Source organism: Acanthaster planci, linkage group LG07 (assembly GCF_054643075.1).
Source record: "Acanthaster planci isolate LZ-2023a linkage group LG07, COTS_SCS, whole genome shotgun sequence".
Lineage (NCBI taxonomy): Eukaryota > Metazoa > Echinodermata > Asteroidea > Valvatida > Acanthasteridae > Acanthaster > Acanthaster planci.
Genome location: NC_141783.1, coordinates 17,000,711 through 17,020,070, shown reverse-complemented (window position 1 = coordinate 17,020,070; position 19,360 = coordinate 17,000,711). Strand labels below are relative to the sequence as shown.

Here is a 19,360-nt window from a genome sequence, read left to right as displayed (position 1 = left end):
TGGTGTGTCAAAGCATGCCATCTCCTGAGTGGGTAAATGCCACATGGCACAGCTTTGCACGGGGAGAAATGGTACCAGAAACACTAGCAGTCAAAATGTAAACCTCCACCTGGCTACAGAGTACAGAAAGGTGATGTCACGTTAAACCAGTAAATGCCATATGAACAAATGGAGTACACGTGCACATGATTCACACACTGGTTCTCGTGCTAATGCTGTTACGCACATAATTGTGCTTGTGACATCTTCACTTTGGTACTCTATACAGTGTGTGATAAAGCAGCGGCCGTTTTTCCCAGCACAAATAAAGTAAAAAGGACTCCTTTCCACTAAGAGATGACTAAGTACAGATGACAATTGGTGTACCATAAGAACATCTGTTTATTCAATGTAGACATATACAACACAACCAGAACACTTTTTTCAAATGCATTTTAAAGTCTTACGTTTTAAGCACATATTCCTCAGATACTGTTAACTTACACTGCAGATTAACCAACCCCATCAGTCACTTTTAGAATTGGTTTGATTCTACTGACCTCACCAATTGGCTTCATACTCTTGTTGGATTCTGTTAGAAACAAGCCTGTTTTAATAGCTTGACATGGTTCAATGGCTTGATCTAAATTCCAAGGTGCTTACAATAAATAGTTGAAAATTGTCAGGAATAAAACCATGGAGGTTGAACAGAAAACAGTCAACATAAACTACAATTTCACAAAATGATCGTTTTCATTTTTCAGACGCCAAGCACTACCTAAATGGGCACATTTCAGTAAACTACAATGAAAAGTACATGTAAATGGCTGGAAGGAAACAGGTGGCAGATAAGAGTACCACTTACAAATAAATAAGGATTCCACACATATAAAGGAACCATCCCATTTAGTTCGGTTTTCATGCTAGAAGAGAGGGAACTGCTTTTCCAACTTAATGTTCTACCCAGTGTTGTAGTCAAGGCCACAACCTCCGAGGCCGAGGCCAAGACCAAGGTAGAGGCCATAAAAATCGGCTTCGAGGGCAAGACCAGCCTCAAGGCCTCCAACACTGGTTCTACCCTCCACGGTTCTACCCATGAAATCAAAACCTTTCTGCTACTTTTGAAAGTTTATTCACAGAAGAGAATACATGTATAATACATGTATATAATATTTCCCACCTCTCATCATTCCACTCTCTGTAATACCATGAAAGTGTTGCATATTCTTGATGGCCCTGATAGGACGTCAACAAACACGCATGAGATACTGAGTATAGCTTGCGCATTACTGGACCTCATATAGTTCCTGAAGTACCTTCAAATACAGTTGAAACATATCCACAAAGTATCCACATATAAATACCAAGCATATCCACACACTAACACTAATATGTAAAAGAATATCCATCAAGCATATCCACACTCGTACGTCTGGCATTTCCACTCACATCCCACAAGCTTCCGCACTGCGTATGTCTTCATCCACTTGAATCCACCAAATCATCACAAAGCCAGCTGCACAGTCATTCCCAAAAAACTCAAAAATAAAACATTATACATGTACTTGTACATGTACATGTACTGCAAAAAAATGATCAGACTTTAACCACTTCCCACCGGGGACTTCGGATCCGGACACGTATGCTTTATATGCGTGGCCGGAGTCTCCGAACTCGGACAAAGGGAACAGGGCCTTGTAACAAAAGACCGTACTCGGAACAAAAGACCAGGCTGCTGGGCATTACCGACATTTTTTCACTCTCAAAAGTGGAGATAATCCTGCCTTGTTTTGAAACAGTATACCACGGTTTGGGGCATTTAGAGCAAGCGGATTACAACCGGGGACAAAAGCACTCCCACACCACATCGATGAGCCACAAAGTACCGCTGCACGCTAATCTGGCCCCTATTGAAAAGAGATCAGCAGTGCACTGAGCCAGGTTCGTGAACAGAAGAATATTACATAACACCACAAGATCTGGGCTCTTTTTACACGGCTGCAGGCCTGGCTGAAATACTCAGGCGTCAGTAGATTTTGTCTGGCTAGAGTGGACACCAGATATGCCTTCACGTGTTTGTTTAAAGTGTCCAGTGAATAAAGATAGGAATTTTTAAAGAATTTTAAAAATGATAAATATCCCGCCTTGGCATCATCAACATTGATAAATGCCCCGGCAGGAAGTGGTTTATACAAAAATCTGCTTGCAAAAGTATCTGTAACACAAACTGCATTGATCAGACGGACGTTAGCAAAAGAAGGGCAAGTGCAACGTAAGCAATTAGGATCTGTCCTGCAAGGCATGTGGTTGAGATCACAGTGAGCACAAGCAGAGAATGACTTAGTCTCAAGCAGAGTTGCACATACATGTAGCAAGAAGAACACATGCATGCATTACTTACAGCACCCAATAAATGGACCAACGGCCAACCACTCAGCGGTTGCTACACCATCAACCAATTAGCATCATCCCTGCATGCATGCCTTACACAAGAAAATGCACATGACACAAGCACTCTACATAAACAAGACAGGAAATCGTATTCATCCTTTTTCTTCATTGACCTCCAAACTGGCACTTAATTGCCTCCAAATCACGCTTGCATCATTTCAATTGTCTTCACATTCCTGACAGAAAAGGCAAGAATTACATTCATGATAAAGACTAGCTGGTAATATAAGCTGCAATATTGTACAAAAACTCAAACACTACACGTACATCTGTGAATGTTTACATGTAGATCCTGCATGTTTCCCAAATTGCAGGTGCATGCACAACCACTTTGAAATTGCATATTCCCATACAGCTGTGCATTACGTATGTACAAGTTAAGTATAACAAAATATTTTACACTTTTGAAAATTACTGGCAAAGGTATAAAAAAGCTGCCAAATACAGACGACACTTTGGATCAATCATCCGCCCTTACAAAACTACCCCCACCCAAACCAACCGAAAAAGAAGAGACAGGCCAGTGGGGAGTTTTTCAGCCAGGCTTTGTGCATGTGCCCAGCGCGTACACAAAGACATTAGGTTCCAACGGAAAGTGGTCACACAATGCCAGCTTGTCCAGTGCCAAGCACGAGTAAACTGTTTAGCACACATAGTGGGTTTCCACGTGTTAAGAAACACTGTTACTACCAGTGTTGTAGTCAAGACCACTTAAGACCTTCACAAGACCACACAAGACCAGCACAAGACCAACACAAGACCTCCAGTCTGAATTCAAGCCACAATCTATTCAAATGAACTGCATCAGAAGCATTCTTTTGTCATTGTTCACCGTTACGTCTGGCTGGTCTTGTGTCTGGTCTTGTGATGGTCTCGACTACAACACTGGTTACTACGTGTATGTAAAATATGCCATCTCTTGTTGCTCCACAGAGGGGACAACACGGGGCAGAAAGGAACAGGTAAGAGGCTATAATTTCATATAAACTTATTTCACAAATTTGGACCATCTGCCCTTGAGGCAAGTCTGGGTACATAAGAGTAAAACAGCGATAAGAAGAGAACTGTTAATACGTCATATTATAATAAGGACAATTCTTAGCCCCAAGGCTTTCTTTTTCTTTGTTCTCCATTACTGATAACAAGAGGTATAAGTACCTGTTATGAGTGGGGAATTTGTAAAACCCCTTGACCTGTTTATGACAGTGTTCCATGGTATTGCCATGCTCCAGTATTATGTCCATCCTCAGATAACAAACATGAACTTCCTCTAAATTCATCCCATTAGAATTTTGCACCTGGTGAGCGTGTCTTTCACTGCACTAGCTCTAAGGGTGTATAATAATACTAGCTTGATGCCGCCATTTTGGCACAAACGGCTAAACATAACCGTGTCTGCCCTCACAGGTACCCATTTACTCCTGGGTGGAGAGAGGCACACAGGGGTAAAGTGACTTGCCCAAGATCACAACATGCTGCAACCAGCTGGATTCGAACCCCAAACCCTATGATCAGAAGCTACAAACCCTAACCACCAAGCCACATGCCCCCCAGGCATAGGTATGTGTCAGACTGGTAGAAACTTACACAAGAGCAAAGGCAAATACACAACATGTGGAAACATTTAAATCCCTGCCATGACTTGCACTTAGCTTCAAGTTTCAGATAAGTGTTACATCCACCTTAGATGAATAGCATATTTTCCTGTCCTTGCATGCATAGCATTCTTTTCGGTCTAGCACTGTGACAAAGTCTCCCTTATAAACGTGGGTGTGTCGTTGCAGCAGAGCTTTACTCCACACGAGGGGCATTTCATCTGCTGCCGCTATCCAGCATTCCACCGATCATCGGCGGCTCTTGTGACCCACGCCCAAGGGGCCATATTCCGGTCAAGACAAACCAAGATCAAGGCGCCTCAAGTCGCTTGACTTTCTGTGAGGCCCGCCTCAAGACTGAGATCTGCCACTCACCACTGTCCATCAAGACCATGACGGTCAGCCTGGCTTGACTACCATCTCCTGCGTGGGACCCAAGACCAGCTGTGGTGGTCGTGCAAGGCTTGCATCGCAAGGATCGCAACGCCCCTTCACACATATCAGTTGGATACCGGTAGCCCTTTTATTATTTCAATGCATTATGCTTTGTCTATTGTAAGTATATTAATTTTTGTAGCATTTTCTGGTTTTCCAAAGGTTAATTTAATTTTGATTAAGTTAACCTTCTCCGCTGTCCTTTTGCGAGGTCTGTCTTTTGAAATTCCTGTGGTGAGGTATTCAACGTCCGTGCAAAACTAATATCTGACTTTGTAACAGTAAGCAATTTCACATTTGCTTAATTCTGGATCCTGATATGCTGTGATTGGTTTAAGCAACCAACATTTCAGTCAATCCAAATGATCTTTGGACAAGCTATGCATATTATCATAAAACAGCTCACAGCTTACACAAAATAAACTAATGAAAAATCCCACTTCATGGTGCACGGATTGCTCTGTCCGCAACTGATGCACATTTCAAAAAACTCTTAATCTTGTTTTACCAAGGAAACCTTTCTTTTTCTTGTTGCTCCCTGGAACTTTTGACAATAAAGGAAAAACTGCTGTGGAGCGTTTTCAGTTTTTTATGGCATGAAATATACCAAAAACAAAACAACACTCTCAATGAAGTGCTCTTTGAGGAGGAAATTCTGGTGTCAAATTTAACTTTGACCAAGTAATTTTTTCCTCAAACTGAGTGGTTCCTGTTGAAATCTTGCGACAGAGGCAAATGTTCTGCTCTGCTGCCCCCCAACAACAATCGCCGGATTTTTGTGCCCAGCGTCACGCTGCGCTGCCACTGCCTCTGAAAGTCAAAGTTGGCGACCTCCACGTGAGGTCGGTTCTGATTCCGCACGTAGTTGGTGAACACGGCCACGCACAGGAAGCAGGCAGCAATGCCAAAGAAGATTCCAATAACCAGGCCAACCACTTCCTGGGATTTTTTGGCTGCAACGGAAAGGGAGACCGTTTGATTTGTTAACTGCTTATTTTCCTGATGTTGGAGTCATTTTGAAAAATAAAACTGTGACTAACACCCCCAACCAGTTGAATTCCAACACCATGTTGGAATCTGTTAGGTTGCGTACTGCACTGGTACTCTGGCTGTGTTTCATGTGGGAGTAGGCATACCACAAGTGAACAGCGTCCAACTGTTTATGTGCACACTTTACTAAACTGGACAGCAAAAGAAACTTGCCACTTCTGTCAATGGCCACACATAAAAATTTACTCCACAGAAATAAACAATTTTTGTACACAGGTATGCTGCAATATCCCTTACTAGCACATGCCCCAAAGCAAGTGATTATCTTTATAACAAAGAAGAAATTGACATGCACAGCAACTTGGTTACTGAATCAAAAGTCACAGAATGTAACAGAATGAGCCTTAAGTTTTACGCAGAAATCAATGTCACAGGACAAAATAAAGAAGTCAAAATCATTACTTTTTGATAATGTGTATGCACAGTCAGTAAAGATGGCATCTCTATACAGAAACCACTCATGCACATCATTTTGACAAAACAGGTGTTCACCTTGTTTAAAATGCTGTCCATTCATGGGTCTTTTTTGCTTGGTGGAGAGTGCTTTTGTGTGTGACTTTTTGATTCAAAATGGTAGAAAATGAAAAGTAGATTTGGGTAATATCAGATTAATTTTTACCAACTAGATCACGCACAGTACAAGTATACTTACGGCTCTGTGCATAAACATTCTTGTCGGCACCTGAATTGCTGATGGCATTTCTCGCATACACCCCAATGCTGTATCCTCCGCTGGTGTTGAACCAATGGTCAACCTCAAACCACGTCTGGTTGGTCAGCATTATCTTGTTGCAGTTCATGTCATTGGATTGGTACTTTGACATCGCATTGGTCGTAGTAGGGATGACAAACCAACAGAATTCAAGGGGGAGACTTTGGAGGGTGAGGGAAAAGAAAACGGAGGGAGCTAATGTTTTTTGGTTTTGTGCAACATAGCAATAATCAAGAAATAATGACCTGCAGACATTCTGAATGACGCAAATGTGATCCACACGCACAAAGTCAGTCTAGGAACGGACCATGTATTGAGCTTAAACGTTAACAGCCACAGTGCACTGTGCAGACTGTTGCTGTAGTCGTTATAACAACTACCAAGCATCACTCCGTGGGTGGGCCCTGGAGTGTTACAAAATATGAGGTTGTGGTAAGAGCTATCATGCAAATACTGTTGAATTGAATAAAGAGGCTCAGTATTTGTGGTATTCTGCCTTCAGCTTTACAGCATAAGTTGGTCTCTCTATCTTCCCTTTCTCAAAAGTTAGATTTTTCAGCTAAAATAATACTGTAGACAAACAATTAACTAAAAAAGGTACATGCTTGCCGTAAGAGGACACTAATACAAAAGTGTAGGTACCTCGCCAGGCAAGATATGTTGTATGTAGCTTTGACTCCAGTTTCAAGATTGTCTTTGCCATGTATCGTCAAATTTCTGACAGCATCTGTGTCAAGAACGAAAAAACAAAACAAAGTGAAACCTAAAGTCGGTGACCCCTAACAGTTTTACAATTAACAGTTACCAGTTAACATTTAACTGCCAATCATTTTACCATTAATGCCTTTGAGTATTTTGCCCATTAAGAAAAAATTTCACCTGTCCACAGAAAACTGTCACTATTTCCCTCAAGTGCAAAAATCAGACTTGCCAAGTAACATCAATATGAGCGATTTTAAACATTTCTTGTGTAAAATAAAAAGCCTGATTGCTGTTAAGCAAATTTAAAGCAGGGTCAATCTGTCTATGTAAAAATAAGAGATCAATGTATGCACTAACTGTGACTGACTGACTGATTCTTGCTGATTTTTTCCCCCCTTAGAATAGGACCTGACAAAGCATTATTTTCTCCTGAGCACATCTATGACTTTTAGTCCTAAGGTACATAGAACTAACAATATTGCTCAGCAAATATGGAAGCAATAACTAGTAAAACTGTAACGGCTGGCAGCCTGTAATTTCTTCTGAGGATGATTTGACTTGCTCAGCAAATCTAATAATTCTACAAAACACCAAAATAAGCCTGTTTGGTATTTGAAAAAGGCACGATCACAGAAGAACAACCCATCTGATGTCATGCCACCTCAGACATGTTCAGAGAGCTTAAGTCATTTTATGGCTGGACTGTTGGGCTGACGTTCTGCATGTGTACCTGTTGCTCCCCAATGACGTAAGACCCACTTCATTACGGGCAAGCACCGCTGAAATAGTGAAATGGCTCACTGGCCCCTGCTTTGTCAAACGGATTTTTAATTCTACTGGTTTGGTCCTAAGGCCCTCCTCACCCATTGTTTTCAGGTTGTGCTTGACATCCCCAGTCTTCGGCGGCCTCGTCTCGATGTTACTGTCGGGAAAGATGGCCGTCATGTTCACCATTATCCCATAACGCCCTGGCTTCCTGTACATGTGGGACACTGCCGGCTACCCGTAGAACAAGAAAAATGGTGTAATAAGTGCATTTACTAAGAACTGAAAGCGGCTTAAATATTGATCAGGGAGGTGGAAAGGGTGGGCAGGGGGGGGCTTCCCCCCCTTGACTGAAACCATTCGATCCTCTCCCATTTTGGTCTTGACAAACAGCACCATGCAACTTTCGAGGTCATTTTTCAACTTTCCAAGAACCACAGTGTATTAATTAAAAGCGCAGAAAAATGCAGAACAGAGTAGTTCCTGCTTTCAAGTCACAAGTTAAGGAATGTAAGCATGCAAATACCCGTTATGTCAGCACCAACAAACCCCCCTTTTAAAATTTCCACTGCTGCACAGTTCTAGGATTGTGGTCATCCCCTGCATGTATACATGGATGTCCTCTCTTTTCTCACCAGCCCACTTCTTACACTACCTTACTGATGGCAATGACTAGATGATACAGACAAATTTTGAGACTTTAAATGCTATGCGCCACAAAACTTTTCAAAAATGCTTCAAATGACTTGTAAATGCACCTGATTAATAGTGGTATCTGCAGAGCCGTCTCCAAATGTCCAGTGATACAGCAATGTGGCATCTTTGAAGAAGTTGCTGGGGTCATGTATGTTGACCACCATGTCCACCGATTTATTGGTTGCGACAATGTCGCAAGTTTCTAAGCCAAAGGTTGTGTTACAGGATACCCCATCCTTGATGACAAGGTCAGCATTTATGTGCTCTGTGAATAAAAACATACATGTACCAAGACTGTGTACTGACTTGTAATACTCGGACATACAATTTATGTAGGTTTCCAATTTGAGTCAAGCTACATTTCCCCTCAAACTTGGACACAATACATGTACACGCAAACCCACAACACCACCATATACAGTTATTTCCTTAAAAGGGCTAAGGCCTTGAGCTACATGTACCTGATATTTTATGACACTTTTCGGCAGTATTGAGCACCGAAGTGAATATGTCATGCGCACACTTATGCGTGTAAAAGACATTAGTGCGAGAACCAGCATGTGACCCAACGTGCGCAAGTACATGTATCCCACTCATTTGCACTTCACTCCCCGGTTCAAAATGACATCACACTTCTGTACTCTATGGGCATACTACTGTCTGTTGGAGGAGACCATAAGTGCAGCGATGAGCATGTTAACCTCAGAGACAGAATAATTCTTAAAATCACGACAGAATAAAGCACACACATGTACACGGTACCACTGTAGACGCATTAATAGTGCTCTGTAGCCAGCCATTGATAGGCCCAGCCGATCCAGTCAGTTTTTTCAATGTCCCAAAAGTCTGAAAGCTAACACATGTGACTCTTGATAAACTGAAAGTTTAAACAGTACTTGTAAGGAATTTCCATCAATGGCACAACAGATCAGTTTTAGCAAGGACCAAAAAGTTGGAAAGCGACAAGAGTGGCCCTTAAAGGCTTAACAAGATGAAGGTTTAAACAGTACATGTACAAGGAATTCCCATCAACGGGACAAAAATTAAAGATATTAAGAAGAAAACAGATGTTTTGATACGAAAAAGTTATCACGCGATAACCAATCTGCCCAATCAAGGAAATTCATGAAAAACCAGCTACACTGTAACCGTGTATTTCTGTCCAATTTGAATTTAACACTCTTACCATAAGATGTGTTTCAAACACTAGTACAGCTATCAAAATAAATGAATAAATGATGCTTTGATAAGAAATGATGCAATGTCATTAAGAAAAGTAATAGTTTAATGCATGCTCCATTGCTGGATTTTGTTTTAAAATCTCAAACACTATGGGTCTACTGTTGTTCGCACAAACTCCAGGTCTAAACCTGTGATTCAACTGAAGGAAACAATACACTTATCACCGATGCAACATTTAAATGATCAATAAATCTGAACATTTTCAACTTAATTCTGGAAAATATCTTTGCATCAAATTTACCAGCAGTTGTTAAAATGTCATTTTACAACCAGTAATTTATGAACTTTTGCAATCTGAGTGGTTTATTTCTGACAGAAATTTCCGCATTTACAGGTTTCCCTATTGCATGATGTATCTCCATGTCCAATGGGAATATCCGTATTTGTAACAAGGCAGTGATGTACATGTACATGTAAATGTGGGCATAATCTGGTTGGTTGTGAGCAGAATTTTGCCAGATATTGGGGTACATGTATTTGCCAGGGTCACCGTAGCTTTTTACCTGTTTACTCTTTACAGGCATCTTGGCAAAGATAACCCAAACAAATTTGCATAATTAGACCTTAATTAAATTTATAATTAACAATTAACCTAATAACTGCTAAGCACTGCTAAGATTGGGAATCCAATGATGTGTAGGCTGGCAGGTGCACAGTTGTATTTTCTTTGACAAACCACAAACTACACTACAGATTTTTATCAGTTACATTTTGATATGTCAGACATGCTTATCAGTTAAGGAAATGCTGGAATTTCATTCCCAGACAAAGACTTCACTCCCTCCGGAAATTTCTGAGGTTGCTTTAAATCATGTTTCCAAATCAGGAAACGGAAGTGTTGGTGGTTTTGGGCAAGGACACCAGCGAGGCCTGTTTTGGAAACGTGATGCTTGCACAACAGGACGATAAGCGACCGTGAATGCCATTGAGCTTTGCACACAAAATTACACTACTGCGACAGTGAAACACGAGTGGAAATTGTGAAAATGATGGAAGTTTCTTTTCAAAACTTGCAAATGTAAGTAGGAAAACATATAAAAACAAGCATTTTAACATGAGAAAGGGTTGTTGGTAGGTGTTTTGTGAAGACAGTAAAGACATCAGCATTAATATTAAATTTTTTTCTATTTTTTAATTTGTTTTTCTAACTTACCGATAACAATTTTAGGGTTGCGCCAAAAAGTAAGGGTCGGTCGGGAAACCGAAACCAGAGGTATTTGGGGGGGGCCTTATCAATTTTTCTGACCTTAACTGACCTTAGCTAGAAAGCGTTTGATACGAAGTATACGCAAAGCCGCGTGTGAAGAGCACCCTCTTCTGATTGAAAAAGTTTTCTCTCATTTACCGCGCACGTGCGGAGGTCAGAAAGTAAGCAAAAAGTAGCTTTTTTTGCCAAACGTAAGCAAACGTAAGTTAGCGCAAGGCCTGATGTGCCCAAGCCTATTGTTAATTTTGTTCCCACGAACTCTGGAAAGTTAGAATCAATTATCCTTTTCAACTTCAAAACATGAAGACCTGTGCAATCTTCTACACTGCCAAATAATACAACAATCATTTAGAGTGGGATTTTCCTAGTTAATTCTGACACACTTGAGCAAAGACTAAACAGAAAATTGTCAAAGTTGTTCTACCTTTCATTGGATTACTGAAACAGATAAAGAAAACCCTGCTTTTTCTTAATTTTGAATTGCTGGTTGATGTCATTTTTAAATTGATTATTAAATGATGTAATTCTAGAAGCGCCCATGTTACCGTACATGTGCCAAATACTTCCTGTTACCGAGAGTTTTGTCTGTTTTTGACACCAACTTTGTAAATGTTGGCCACAGGAAATGCTGTTCTCAAAATAACAAATTTTGCACTCAGGATTCTGACGTACAGCCTACAGTATTTTCTTGTAATGGCCATGCAAGGAAAACAGGTGCCAATACGGCCGTTTCACAATAGTGCGCCACCAAGAGTTTGTAATGTGTTGGCCAATCACAATGTGCGAAATTTGTCAACCTAATGCGCGTTTGGAAAGGGTCGACAAATTTTGCGCGTTATGATTGACCAATGTGTTGCAAACTCTTGGTGGCGCACTATTGTGAATCGCCCGTATTCACAGATGGTACAATTAAAAACTGTTGATTAGAATGTACAAAAAAAATGTTTTTTATTCTGATTACCTTTGCAAGCCTATAGCACACATATCTGCAGGTGCAGATCGGGGGGGGCCAAAAAAACCAAACAAGAGGAAAGAATGCTCTCTCCGTCACATGACCCACGTAGGTTTAAAGAATCTGCTGAAGCCCAGACTAGTTCTGAAGTCATTTCCAGTTGATTTGAGTGCTTAACCCTGTTATCACATAAATAAAGCCTCCTCAAAGAAGTATTTTTAGTTGAATTTATTTGTTTACAATTGTCTTTTTCTTTTGTTCACCAACCAAGCAGAGGTTAAAGTCCCAGTACTTCTGGGCACAGTACAAACAATTGATTTCTTCCCATGGTTCACATGTCAAAGAATATGTACCATATGACACAACCGTTATTACCCCAACCAGAGTCACGAGATAGTCATAAAGATGCAGTTTCCTAAATGTAAACAGTCCACTGCTTTTTAAAGGATGTCAAATTTTCAATGAAGCATGGTGTAAGTGTGAATGTAATGTGTGAAAACTTGACCTCATAGAATGGGAAAAATCTTATCTGCCAGTAACCATAATCTCCCAGGTTGTATGTAAAATCATATCCAAATCAGTGGATTCAGGACTGTTAATTGTTGTGGCCTTGGAATGTGGAGAACTGATTTGTTAAATGTGACAGAAAAAAAAACAATTTCTTCAGCATTCTACAACTGCATTTAGCAACTACATGTACGTGTCGACATTTGATCCTAACGCGGCATTCCTCAGCATCCACAGTAATGAATATTGATGGCACTGTCCTGTCATATTTGCATATTTGTGTGCCTGTCCAACAACTCTTCAACTCACATACATGTCATGCATGTATTTTGCATGCAGGCACAACCATGTTGGAACTGTGTATAAACCATCCCCTACCAGCCATAGGGGTACTCCAACACCAAGGTCAGTTGGAATCTGCCAGGAGGATTACTGCACTGGTAAACTGACTGTGTTTATTAGGCATACCCTATGGATAAACAGAGTCCACCTGTTCATGTGCACAATTTATGATATGGTGTTGGGATTTGCAAGAATGGTAAAGGTTCCTATAATGTAGTACAGCTCTAAGGAGTTTAGATTACTGTGTCCTTGCTCTATGGGTCAACCAAGGATTTAGTGAAGGTTTGCCTACAAGACAATAGCAGTCTCTTTTGGAAAACTGGACTAGCATAACTGCCTGTCCAAGGTGTAAAAAAAGTTGGGTTGAAATGGTGGCTCAGGGCTGATTTCCTTTCATTGAGTACAACGTATTCCTCCAGCATCAACAATAAACATTTGCCAACTCTGCTGAACTTAAGGCAGGGGTAAATTTGAGGGTATGAAGAGAAATCTCAATGAGCATAGCAGATGGAACTGTAAGAATGACGACAACATGCTGTGACTCTGGGGGGCATTCAATAACTCAAGAATTTTCAAACAAATAGCGTGAATTATGTGAATCTTGTACTTTTTAAACAAAATGCTAAAAACTTACAGCAACAAAACCTCAGCCATTGATGCAATAAATTCAAAATCTAGATATCCCCCCCTCCTCTGGAATGTACATGTAACACGACATATTACACCCCTAGTCTCTCAGCTCTCATCCAACACTGGATAAAAGAGGACAGGGAAGAAACATCAACACTTCAAGAAAGCAAAATCCTGAATTCCAGAGAGATTCTATCGCAGAGTGGCAACAAAAATTCGAGTAAAACATACCTGTGTGATAAAACCCACACCATCTAACAAGACTAAATTCCCTGCCATACAATCAGTATGTTTTACAGAGCGAGCAGCTTTCTTTTCTGCTGTCCCCAACTACCGGTATCTGACCTCTACACAAATGTCCACTAACTACAGGGATGACGCAGTCTGCTCAAGGCCATGTATTTGTACATGCATAGTGCAAAATTTTAGATGTACATGTATTTCTTACTTCACAAAAGACACATAGATGTCAGCATTTGGCTGGGGGGGAGACAGATTGTTGAGGCTCAAAACATTTTCAACCACTTCCTGCCAGGGACTCCAGATCCGGACATATCTGCAATATATGCGTGGCCAGGGTCTCCGAACTCGGACAAAGGGAACAGGGCAAGTTGTAACAAAAGACCGTACTCTGAACAAAAGTCCAGGCTGCTGGGCATTACGGACATTTTTTCACTCTTAAAAGTGGAGATAATCCTGACTTGTTTTGAAACAGTATACCACGGTTTGGGGCATTTAGAGTGAGCGGATTACCACCGAGACAAGAGCGTTCCACCACCCCAGCAATAAGCCACACAGCACCACTGCACGCTAATCTGGCCCCTGCTGAAAAGAGGCCAGCAGTGCACTGAGCCAGGTTTGTGAACAAAAGAATATTACATAACACCACAAAATCTGGGCTCTTTTTACAAGGCTGCAGGCCTGGCTGAAATACTCAGGCATCAATAGATTTAGTCTGTCTGGCTAGAGTGGACACCAGACATGCCTTCACGTACTTGTAAGTGTGCAGTAAATGAAGATAGGAATTTTTTAAAGAATTTTGAAAAACAGAAAAAAAGATGAATATCCCGCCCCAGCATCATCAACATTGGAAAATGCCCCAGCAGGAAGTGGTTAACCCTTGTATCAAATGAAAGAATGCATGAATACCACAGGGCAACAAAACCTGCACCACTCATGTGGTTAACAGTATAATATTCCGTGCAGTCACATAACGAACGTTGTTTTCTCCACTCTGTGCAAATGAGAAGAGGCAAGAGCACATTCCTATTTCATCCTGAAATCTTGACAATAATATCTCATTCTTACCTGTTATCTGGAAAGAAGTGCTGTTGCTAACAACAAAAGGTTTGAGGATGAAATCGTTCTTTCTTACAGTGACAGTAACTGTGTGAAGTCCGACATCTTCTGAACAGTCATATGTCTGAGTAAAATTGCAGGTACTGTTTTGAAGAATTTTGCTTACTGATGGGAGGCCACAAATCCACTGGCTCCAAACATACTCGTACAAGAATGTGGGGTTAGTTTTTTGCCGCCCAACAAACGGTTTCGGTAGGTTTTCGTGAGTTTCCTTGACAAAGCTGAGCTTTGCTGTGAATGTCGTAGTGGCACCCACGATGGTTGGTCCGTCATTTGTTATTGAAACCTTGGGCGTGGGAGCTGCGATAGAAGAAAATCAATGAAATCCTCAAAAAAAGTCACTGCATGTACTGCTCAAGTGGAGATAGCCAATGAAGCAAGCAAGAATGAATCATTTCTCATGGAATCAATGACTGGATTCATCTTTCTATCATCAGCAATGAACCTTGCTAACCCCAAGGAAATAATTTAAGATAATACTTTATCAAAGAACAAAAAAGTACCCAAAGGTGCAAACATTCTTGAAGAATCAGATGCATTGCCTTATCCAGCCCTTTTCTTACTTAGGAATTTTGGAACTGAGTTTTTGGGATAAAAACAACACATTTGTCCATAAAACAATGCAGTTACAATTACATGTATGTTACAGGGACTCCATACGTGTTCAACATGCTCTCAGTCCCAATGCTTTTCCGTCCCAATAATTGTAGTGCCCGTACATAATTAATGCATTTCTGAGCATTAAGCGTAAAGACCAGGACTTCAGCTGTATGGTTTATCATTTCTAACTTAATTTAAGATGGTTCTCAAGAATTTCGGACCAAACTGTGGTTCAGATCTTTCTTGCTGACAAAGTTTTGAGTAAACCTGCGGGAAATTATCTTCATTATTAAAAACAAACACACACGTTCTCCTTCATTTGTTTGCACCTTAGCAAAATGACAGCACTGGAAAACCCAAGATGTAGCCACGAGATAGAGAGGCTCTTAAAACACTGGTGCAGTTCCAGCTTGCAGAGTTTAAATCAATGGGTGAAATTAGGCCAAACAATTGAAGTGATCAGACAAAACACACCAACACGACCAATTTTACTCTGGCATTATCAGCTTTTGATCAGACCTACACTGTACGGGTGTACCAAGGTCACAAGAGGTTACATATAAACTCAGAATGTAATACGCACAACATTTCACTTTCACTTTTGGGAAATATTGCCTTCAGATAGTTCATCCTACCATATCTGCTTCGGTCAGACAATTGTGGTCAGAAATATCCGTCTGACTGGTAACTTGATGCGACAGCCCAAATTTGAGCTAAACAGACTTTTTGGCAGCCATGTTATCTTTTGAGCAGTTCCTTTTATTTCAGTCATATGCTCAAGATCATAGCCGAAGTTTGTCAACATTTGCCATTTGGCACAAATAGTGACTGAGTGCTAGAACCCTGACTTCAGCTCCTATGAGAGGTACAAACTCACCCTCTGCAGCAGTGTACCGGCTGGTTAACTGTATGCATACTGTGGCAAAGGCAAACAGCATCCTCCCAGCCATCTCACAATCTTCGTCCTTCTCGTCTCTTTTATTGATCAGGGAGGGACGGGGGAAAAATATCTCAGCTGTGCAAAACTGCTTGTTTCCAAACAGATGTGAGAAGGAAAAAAAGGAAATCAGTCAGCAGTTTGATTGCCAACTTTTTGACAAGTAAGCACAACAGCCCCTCAAACAAGCAGCCTGCACCATGGAGGAAGGGCACAGACAGAGCAAGATTAGTTGTCCAGGGGCCCATGGAGGTATAATGCATGTACATGTAGTTCCATGGTAACCCACCACTGGAGGTGTTTATTCCTCCCTCCAAAGCCTGGGTCAAAGTTGTTATCTTGAAACTGAAAATGAGGCCATTGTGCTATCATTGGTTTATGTTAAGATTCCTCTAGCTGCCATATTCAGACCACAGAGCTACAAACCCCCATGGAGCCATTATCCATGTCCAGACAGACCACTGTGAAGAGAATGCCCTTCAAGGCCCTTTCCCTTGGGGCAAGATTTAGCCAGACAATGATTACGTAAACACACAGCCAGGACACAACTGAATGGTCAGCACCAACTATGGACATAAAGGCCAGGCCACCATATTTTCCACTAGGTATTATATAACAGTGACCCCGGCACAGCAGGATGGACAAGAAGCATGACCAAGAGGGAAAAAATACACTTAAAAACCAACCCCTTCATAATCCCCAGTGCAGACTACAGCAAAAAGGGTCCTACTACCAAACCACAGGGCAATGAAACCAGAGTGCTGACTCATGTACAAAATGATGCCTGCTGGGCTTATCTACAGTGTATGTTTGTGTACAAACCGATGAAACACTCAAAATTTTGAACAGCTTTGATACGGCTATTTGCTATCTGTGTCTGTATTCTTATTCTAAAAGGATGCCTCAATAAAGACAATAGGCAAAAACCTAAACTCACTATCAGTAAATGAGCATTTCATTTTGCTCCACGCAAAACAATGCTAACACCTGCGCAAACACGTGCGGGTATGCACTGCAGATAATTTTGCCATGATTTTGTTTAGTCAGATTTTTATCAGTAGTCGATGCGAGTTGCATCATCTGATACTCATTCTACATGATTTGATTGTTCTGTAAGCATGCACATGGATTCAAAACGTCTGCGCATTAAAATTGTCTCTAAGACTCTAAGCAGAGACTGAGAAGTTAGCGATCTACTTCGTTGATATATGTAGGCCCCAACTCTTTGACCAAAACCCAGTCAAAGTGATCCTGCATGATCCTGCATGTTGAAAGTTACAGTGTTCTGAGCTGTGAAAGGCATGTTAAAATTCATTTCAAAATTGATTTTAAATAACACAGTGATCATTACATAGCATTAGCAATCACTACTGCCATATGGTCTGGGAAAAGTTTTAAAATTCTTGATTAATGTGGATGATTTCAGTTACGGCAAATTCAAGTATGACCAAGCAGAGTCAACTTACTCCTAGAAGAACTGTGGGATTTGTCACACGGTCACATCCTTTGTGTGGATGAACCCCATAGTTCTAGGGGTACAGTACAGTGGTTCAACCAAAGTCACTGGAATGATGTTCAAAATAGTTTGGTTGACAAACCATAAAACTATCCACAAAAGGCTCTGAAATGCCCATAAAGCTGCAGATCTAAAATTGAAAACTAGGTTAAACGAGACATAAAGGTGCACATTTGCAACTACATTGAGGACTACATGACATTGCATGGTATAATGGATGCCTGGGTTCATTATGCAAATAGGTCATCGTCTTGCTAAAATCCAACGCTGGAACCATCTGAGAAGATGGGTCCACCTGAGAAGCAATAGGCCATGAGATATTACAAGTATGTACAGTAGGCCTAAGAATGTTGCATCCTGATGTCACTTCTTTTCACAAGTCATCTCAAGTCAAGGAAGGTTAATTATTCTTGCAAAAATACTCAAAAGACAGGACATCTGTAACTGAAAATGGTTTCAACTTCTGTGGATGTTACAGTTTCTGAGAATGTTGTCCACTCTCCATGAGTCAGACTTTATCCACTAACTAAAAGTAGAGAATGGATGCAAATTACAACCTTGGATATACAGACTCTAACCTGTTGAAAAGGTAATTCTACAAATAGAAAACTTACAAAAACACCCCCTCCCCTGAAAGATTTTCTCAAATGATTGACAAAATTCCACATTTTCAGTCTGCCTTTATGAACAAAATTATATAACCCTGTTGAAATTACATGGTCCAAAGTATACACTTTTTGAATGGATAAGAGGGGCAAAAAGGACCCGGTCCATTCCAGAGATTGTGGTTGCTACGCTCGCCGGGAACTTCTGTACATTACTGAATAGCACGAAGCGTAAATTTGCCCCTTTGCTGCATGCTAAATGTTCGTAGTGACATCATGCCGACTGCAATCATACAAAAGCTTGCCCCAAATCATGAGGTTTAGTCTGGGGAATTCAAGTTGTAATGTTATATTAACATGATTAATGTGCAATAAAATGACTCGGTGTACCAGATTTTATTTAAATTCAACTCACAAAAGGCTTATTTGACTAATTTTGAGGTTGTGCAAGGCTCAGCACAGCAGCCATCTTCACTCAGTCATGCCAGTCGGTGCTTTTGACATGCAATGTTATGGGGGATAAGCACAAAAGATCTATTCATGCCCCCATGGAACAAAACAATGACCGGGAAGATGGCTGCCTAGCCCCACTACTCACTAGTGTGGGACGGATCACTCCCGATTTATCCTTAAGATAAATCGGGAGTGATCCGTGCCACACTAGTGGGGCTAATGGCTGCCGTGCATTTATTCTCAAACTAAGTTGGGGCATTCCTTCCTCCATGGTTGGGGCTACCTCCATGGTTGGGGGTAATCGTGCAAATATGGCAATGCCTAACGCCGGTTGCACAGTAACGTTTAGCAAAGGCTTACGTCCCCCTACCAGCATAAGTTGCAGGTGTATTCATCTTCCGACCTTCACAGACGACGATTTTTCTCCTTGCCATCAGCGATCCTGCATGTCCTGCACTCCTCTACACTTGAATAAACCATGAATAAACTACCTGTACTTCATCGCTTGCGACAGAATACACGAGGAGCCCGCGTGATGTTGTTGTGGGATGTAAATACCAACACTGATTCATTTAATCTTCGTCTAACCACACACGACGTGCACAAGTACACGTGACGAGGCATG

General features: G+C 41.1%; 1 protein-coding gene across 5 annotated transcripts; it reads right to left on the bottom strand.

The window, feature by feature from the left end:
• Positions 1 to 357: 357 nt before the first annotated feature.
• On the bottom strand, positions 358 to 19,317 carry LOC110980203 (transmembrane protein 130-like). 5 transcript variants are annotated; one of them, XM_022236638.2, is made up of 9 exons: positions 19,106 to 19,317; positions 17,628 to 17,724; positions 16,102 to 16,249; positions 14,574 to 14,924; positions 8,448 to 8,650; positions 7,788 to 7,923; positions 6,865 to 6,949; positions 6,163 to 6,383; positions 358 to 5,413 (listed from the first exon to the last, which is right to left on the bottom strand). In XM_022236638.2, exons 3-9 carry the CDS (start codon positions 16,172 to 16,174, stop codon positions 5,154 to 5,156), a joined length of 1,329 nt encoding a protein of 442 aa, XP_022092330.2. In that variant the 5' UTR covers positions 16,175 to 16,249; positions 17,628 to 17,724; positions 19,106 to 19,317; the 3' UTR covers positions 358 to 5,153. The 5 variants fall into 5 exon arrangements, with proteins under 5 accessions (XP_022092330.2, XP_022092326.2, XP_022092328.2 ...); XM_022236634.2 differs by lacking the exon at positions 17,628 to 17,724 and having other exon boundaries at positions 16,102 to 16,252; XM_022236636.2 differs by lacking the exon at positions 17,628 to 17,724.
• Between the last annotated feature and the right edge of the window lie 43 nt (positions 19,318 to 19,360).

Bases quoted from the DNA above. Each gene is read 5' to 3' on its own strand.
- LOC110980203 (XM_022236634.2), bottom strand. The intron at 14,925-16,101 runs GTGAGTTTGTAC...CTTCTATCGCAG, and splicing joins CCGGTACACTGCTGCAGAGG to CTCCCACGCCCAAGGTTTCA. The intron at 5,414-6,162 runs GTAAGTATACTT...TTTCCGTTGCAG, and splicing joins GAATGTTTATGCACAGAGCC to CCAAAAAATCCCAGGAAGTG.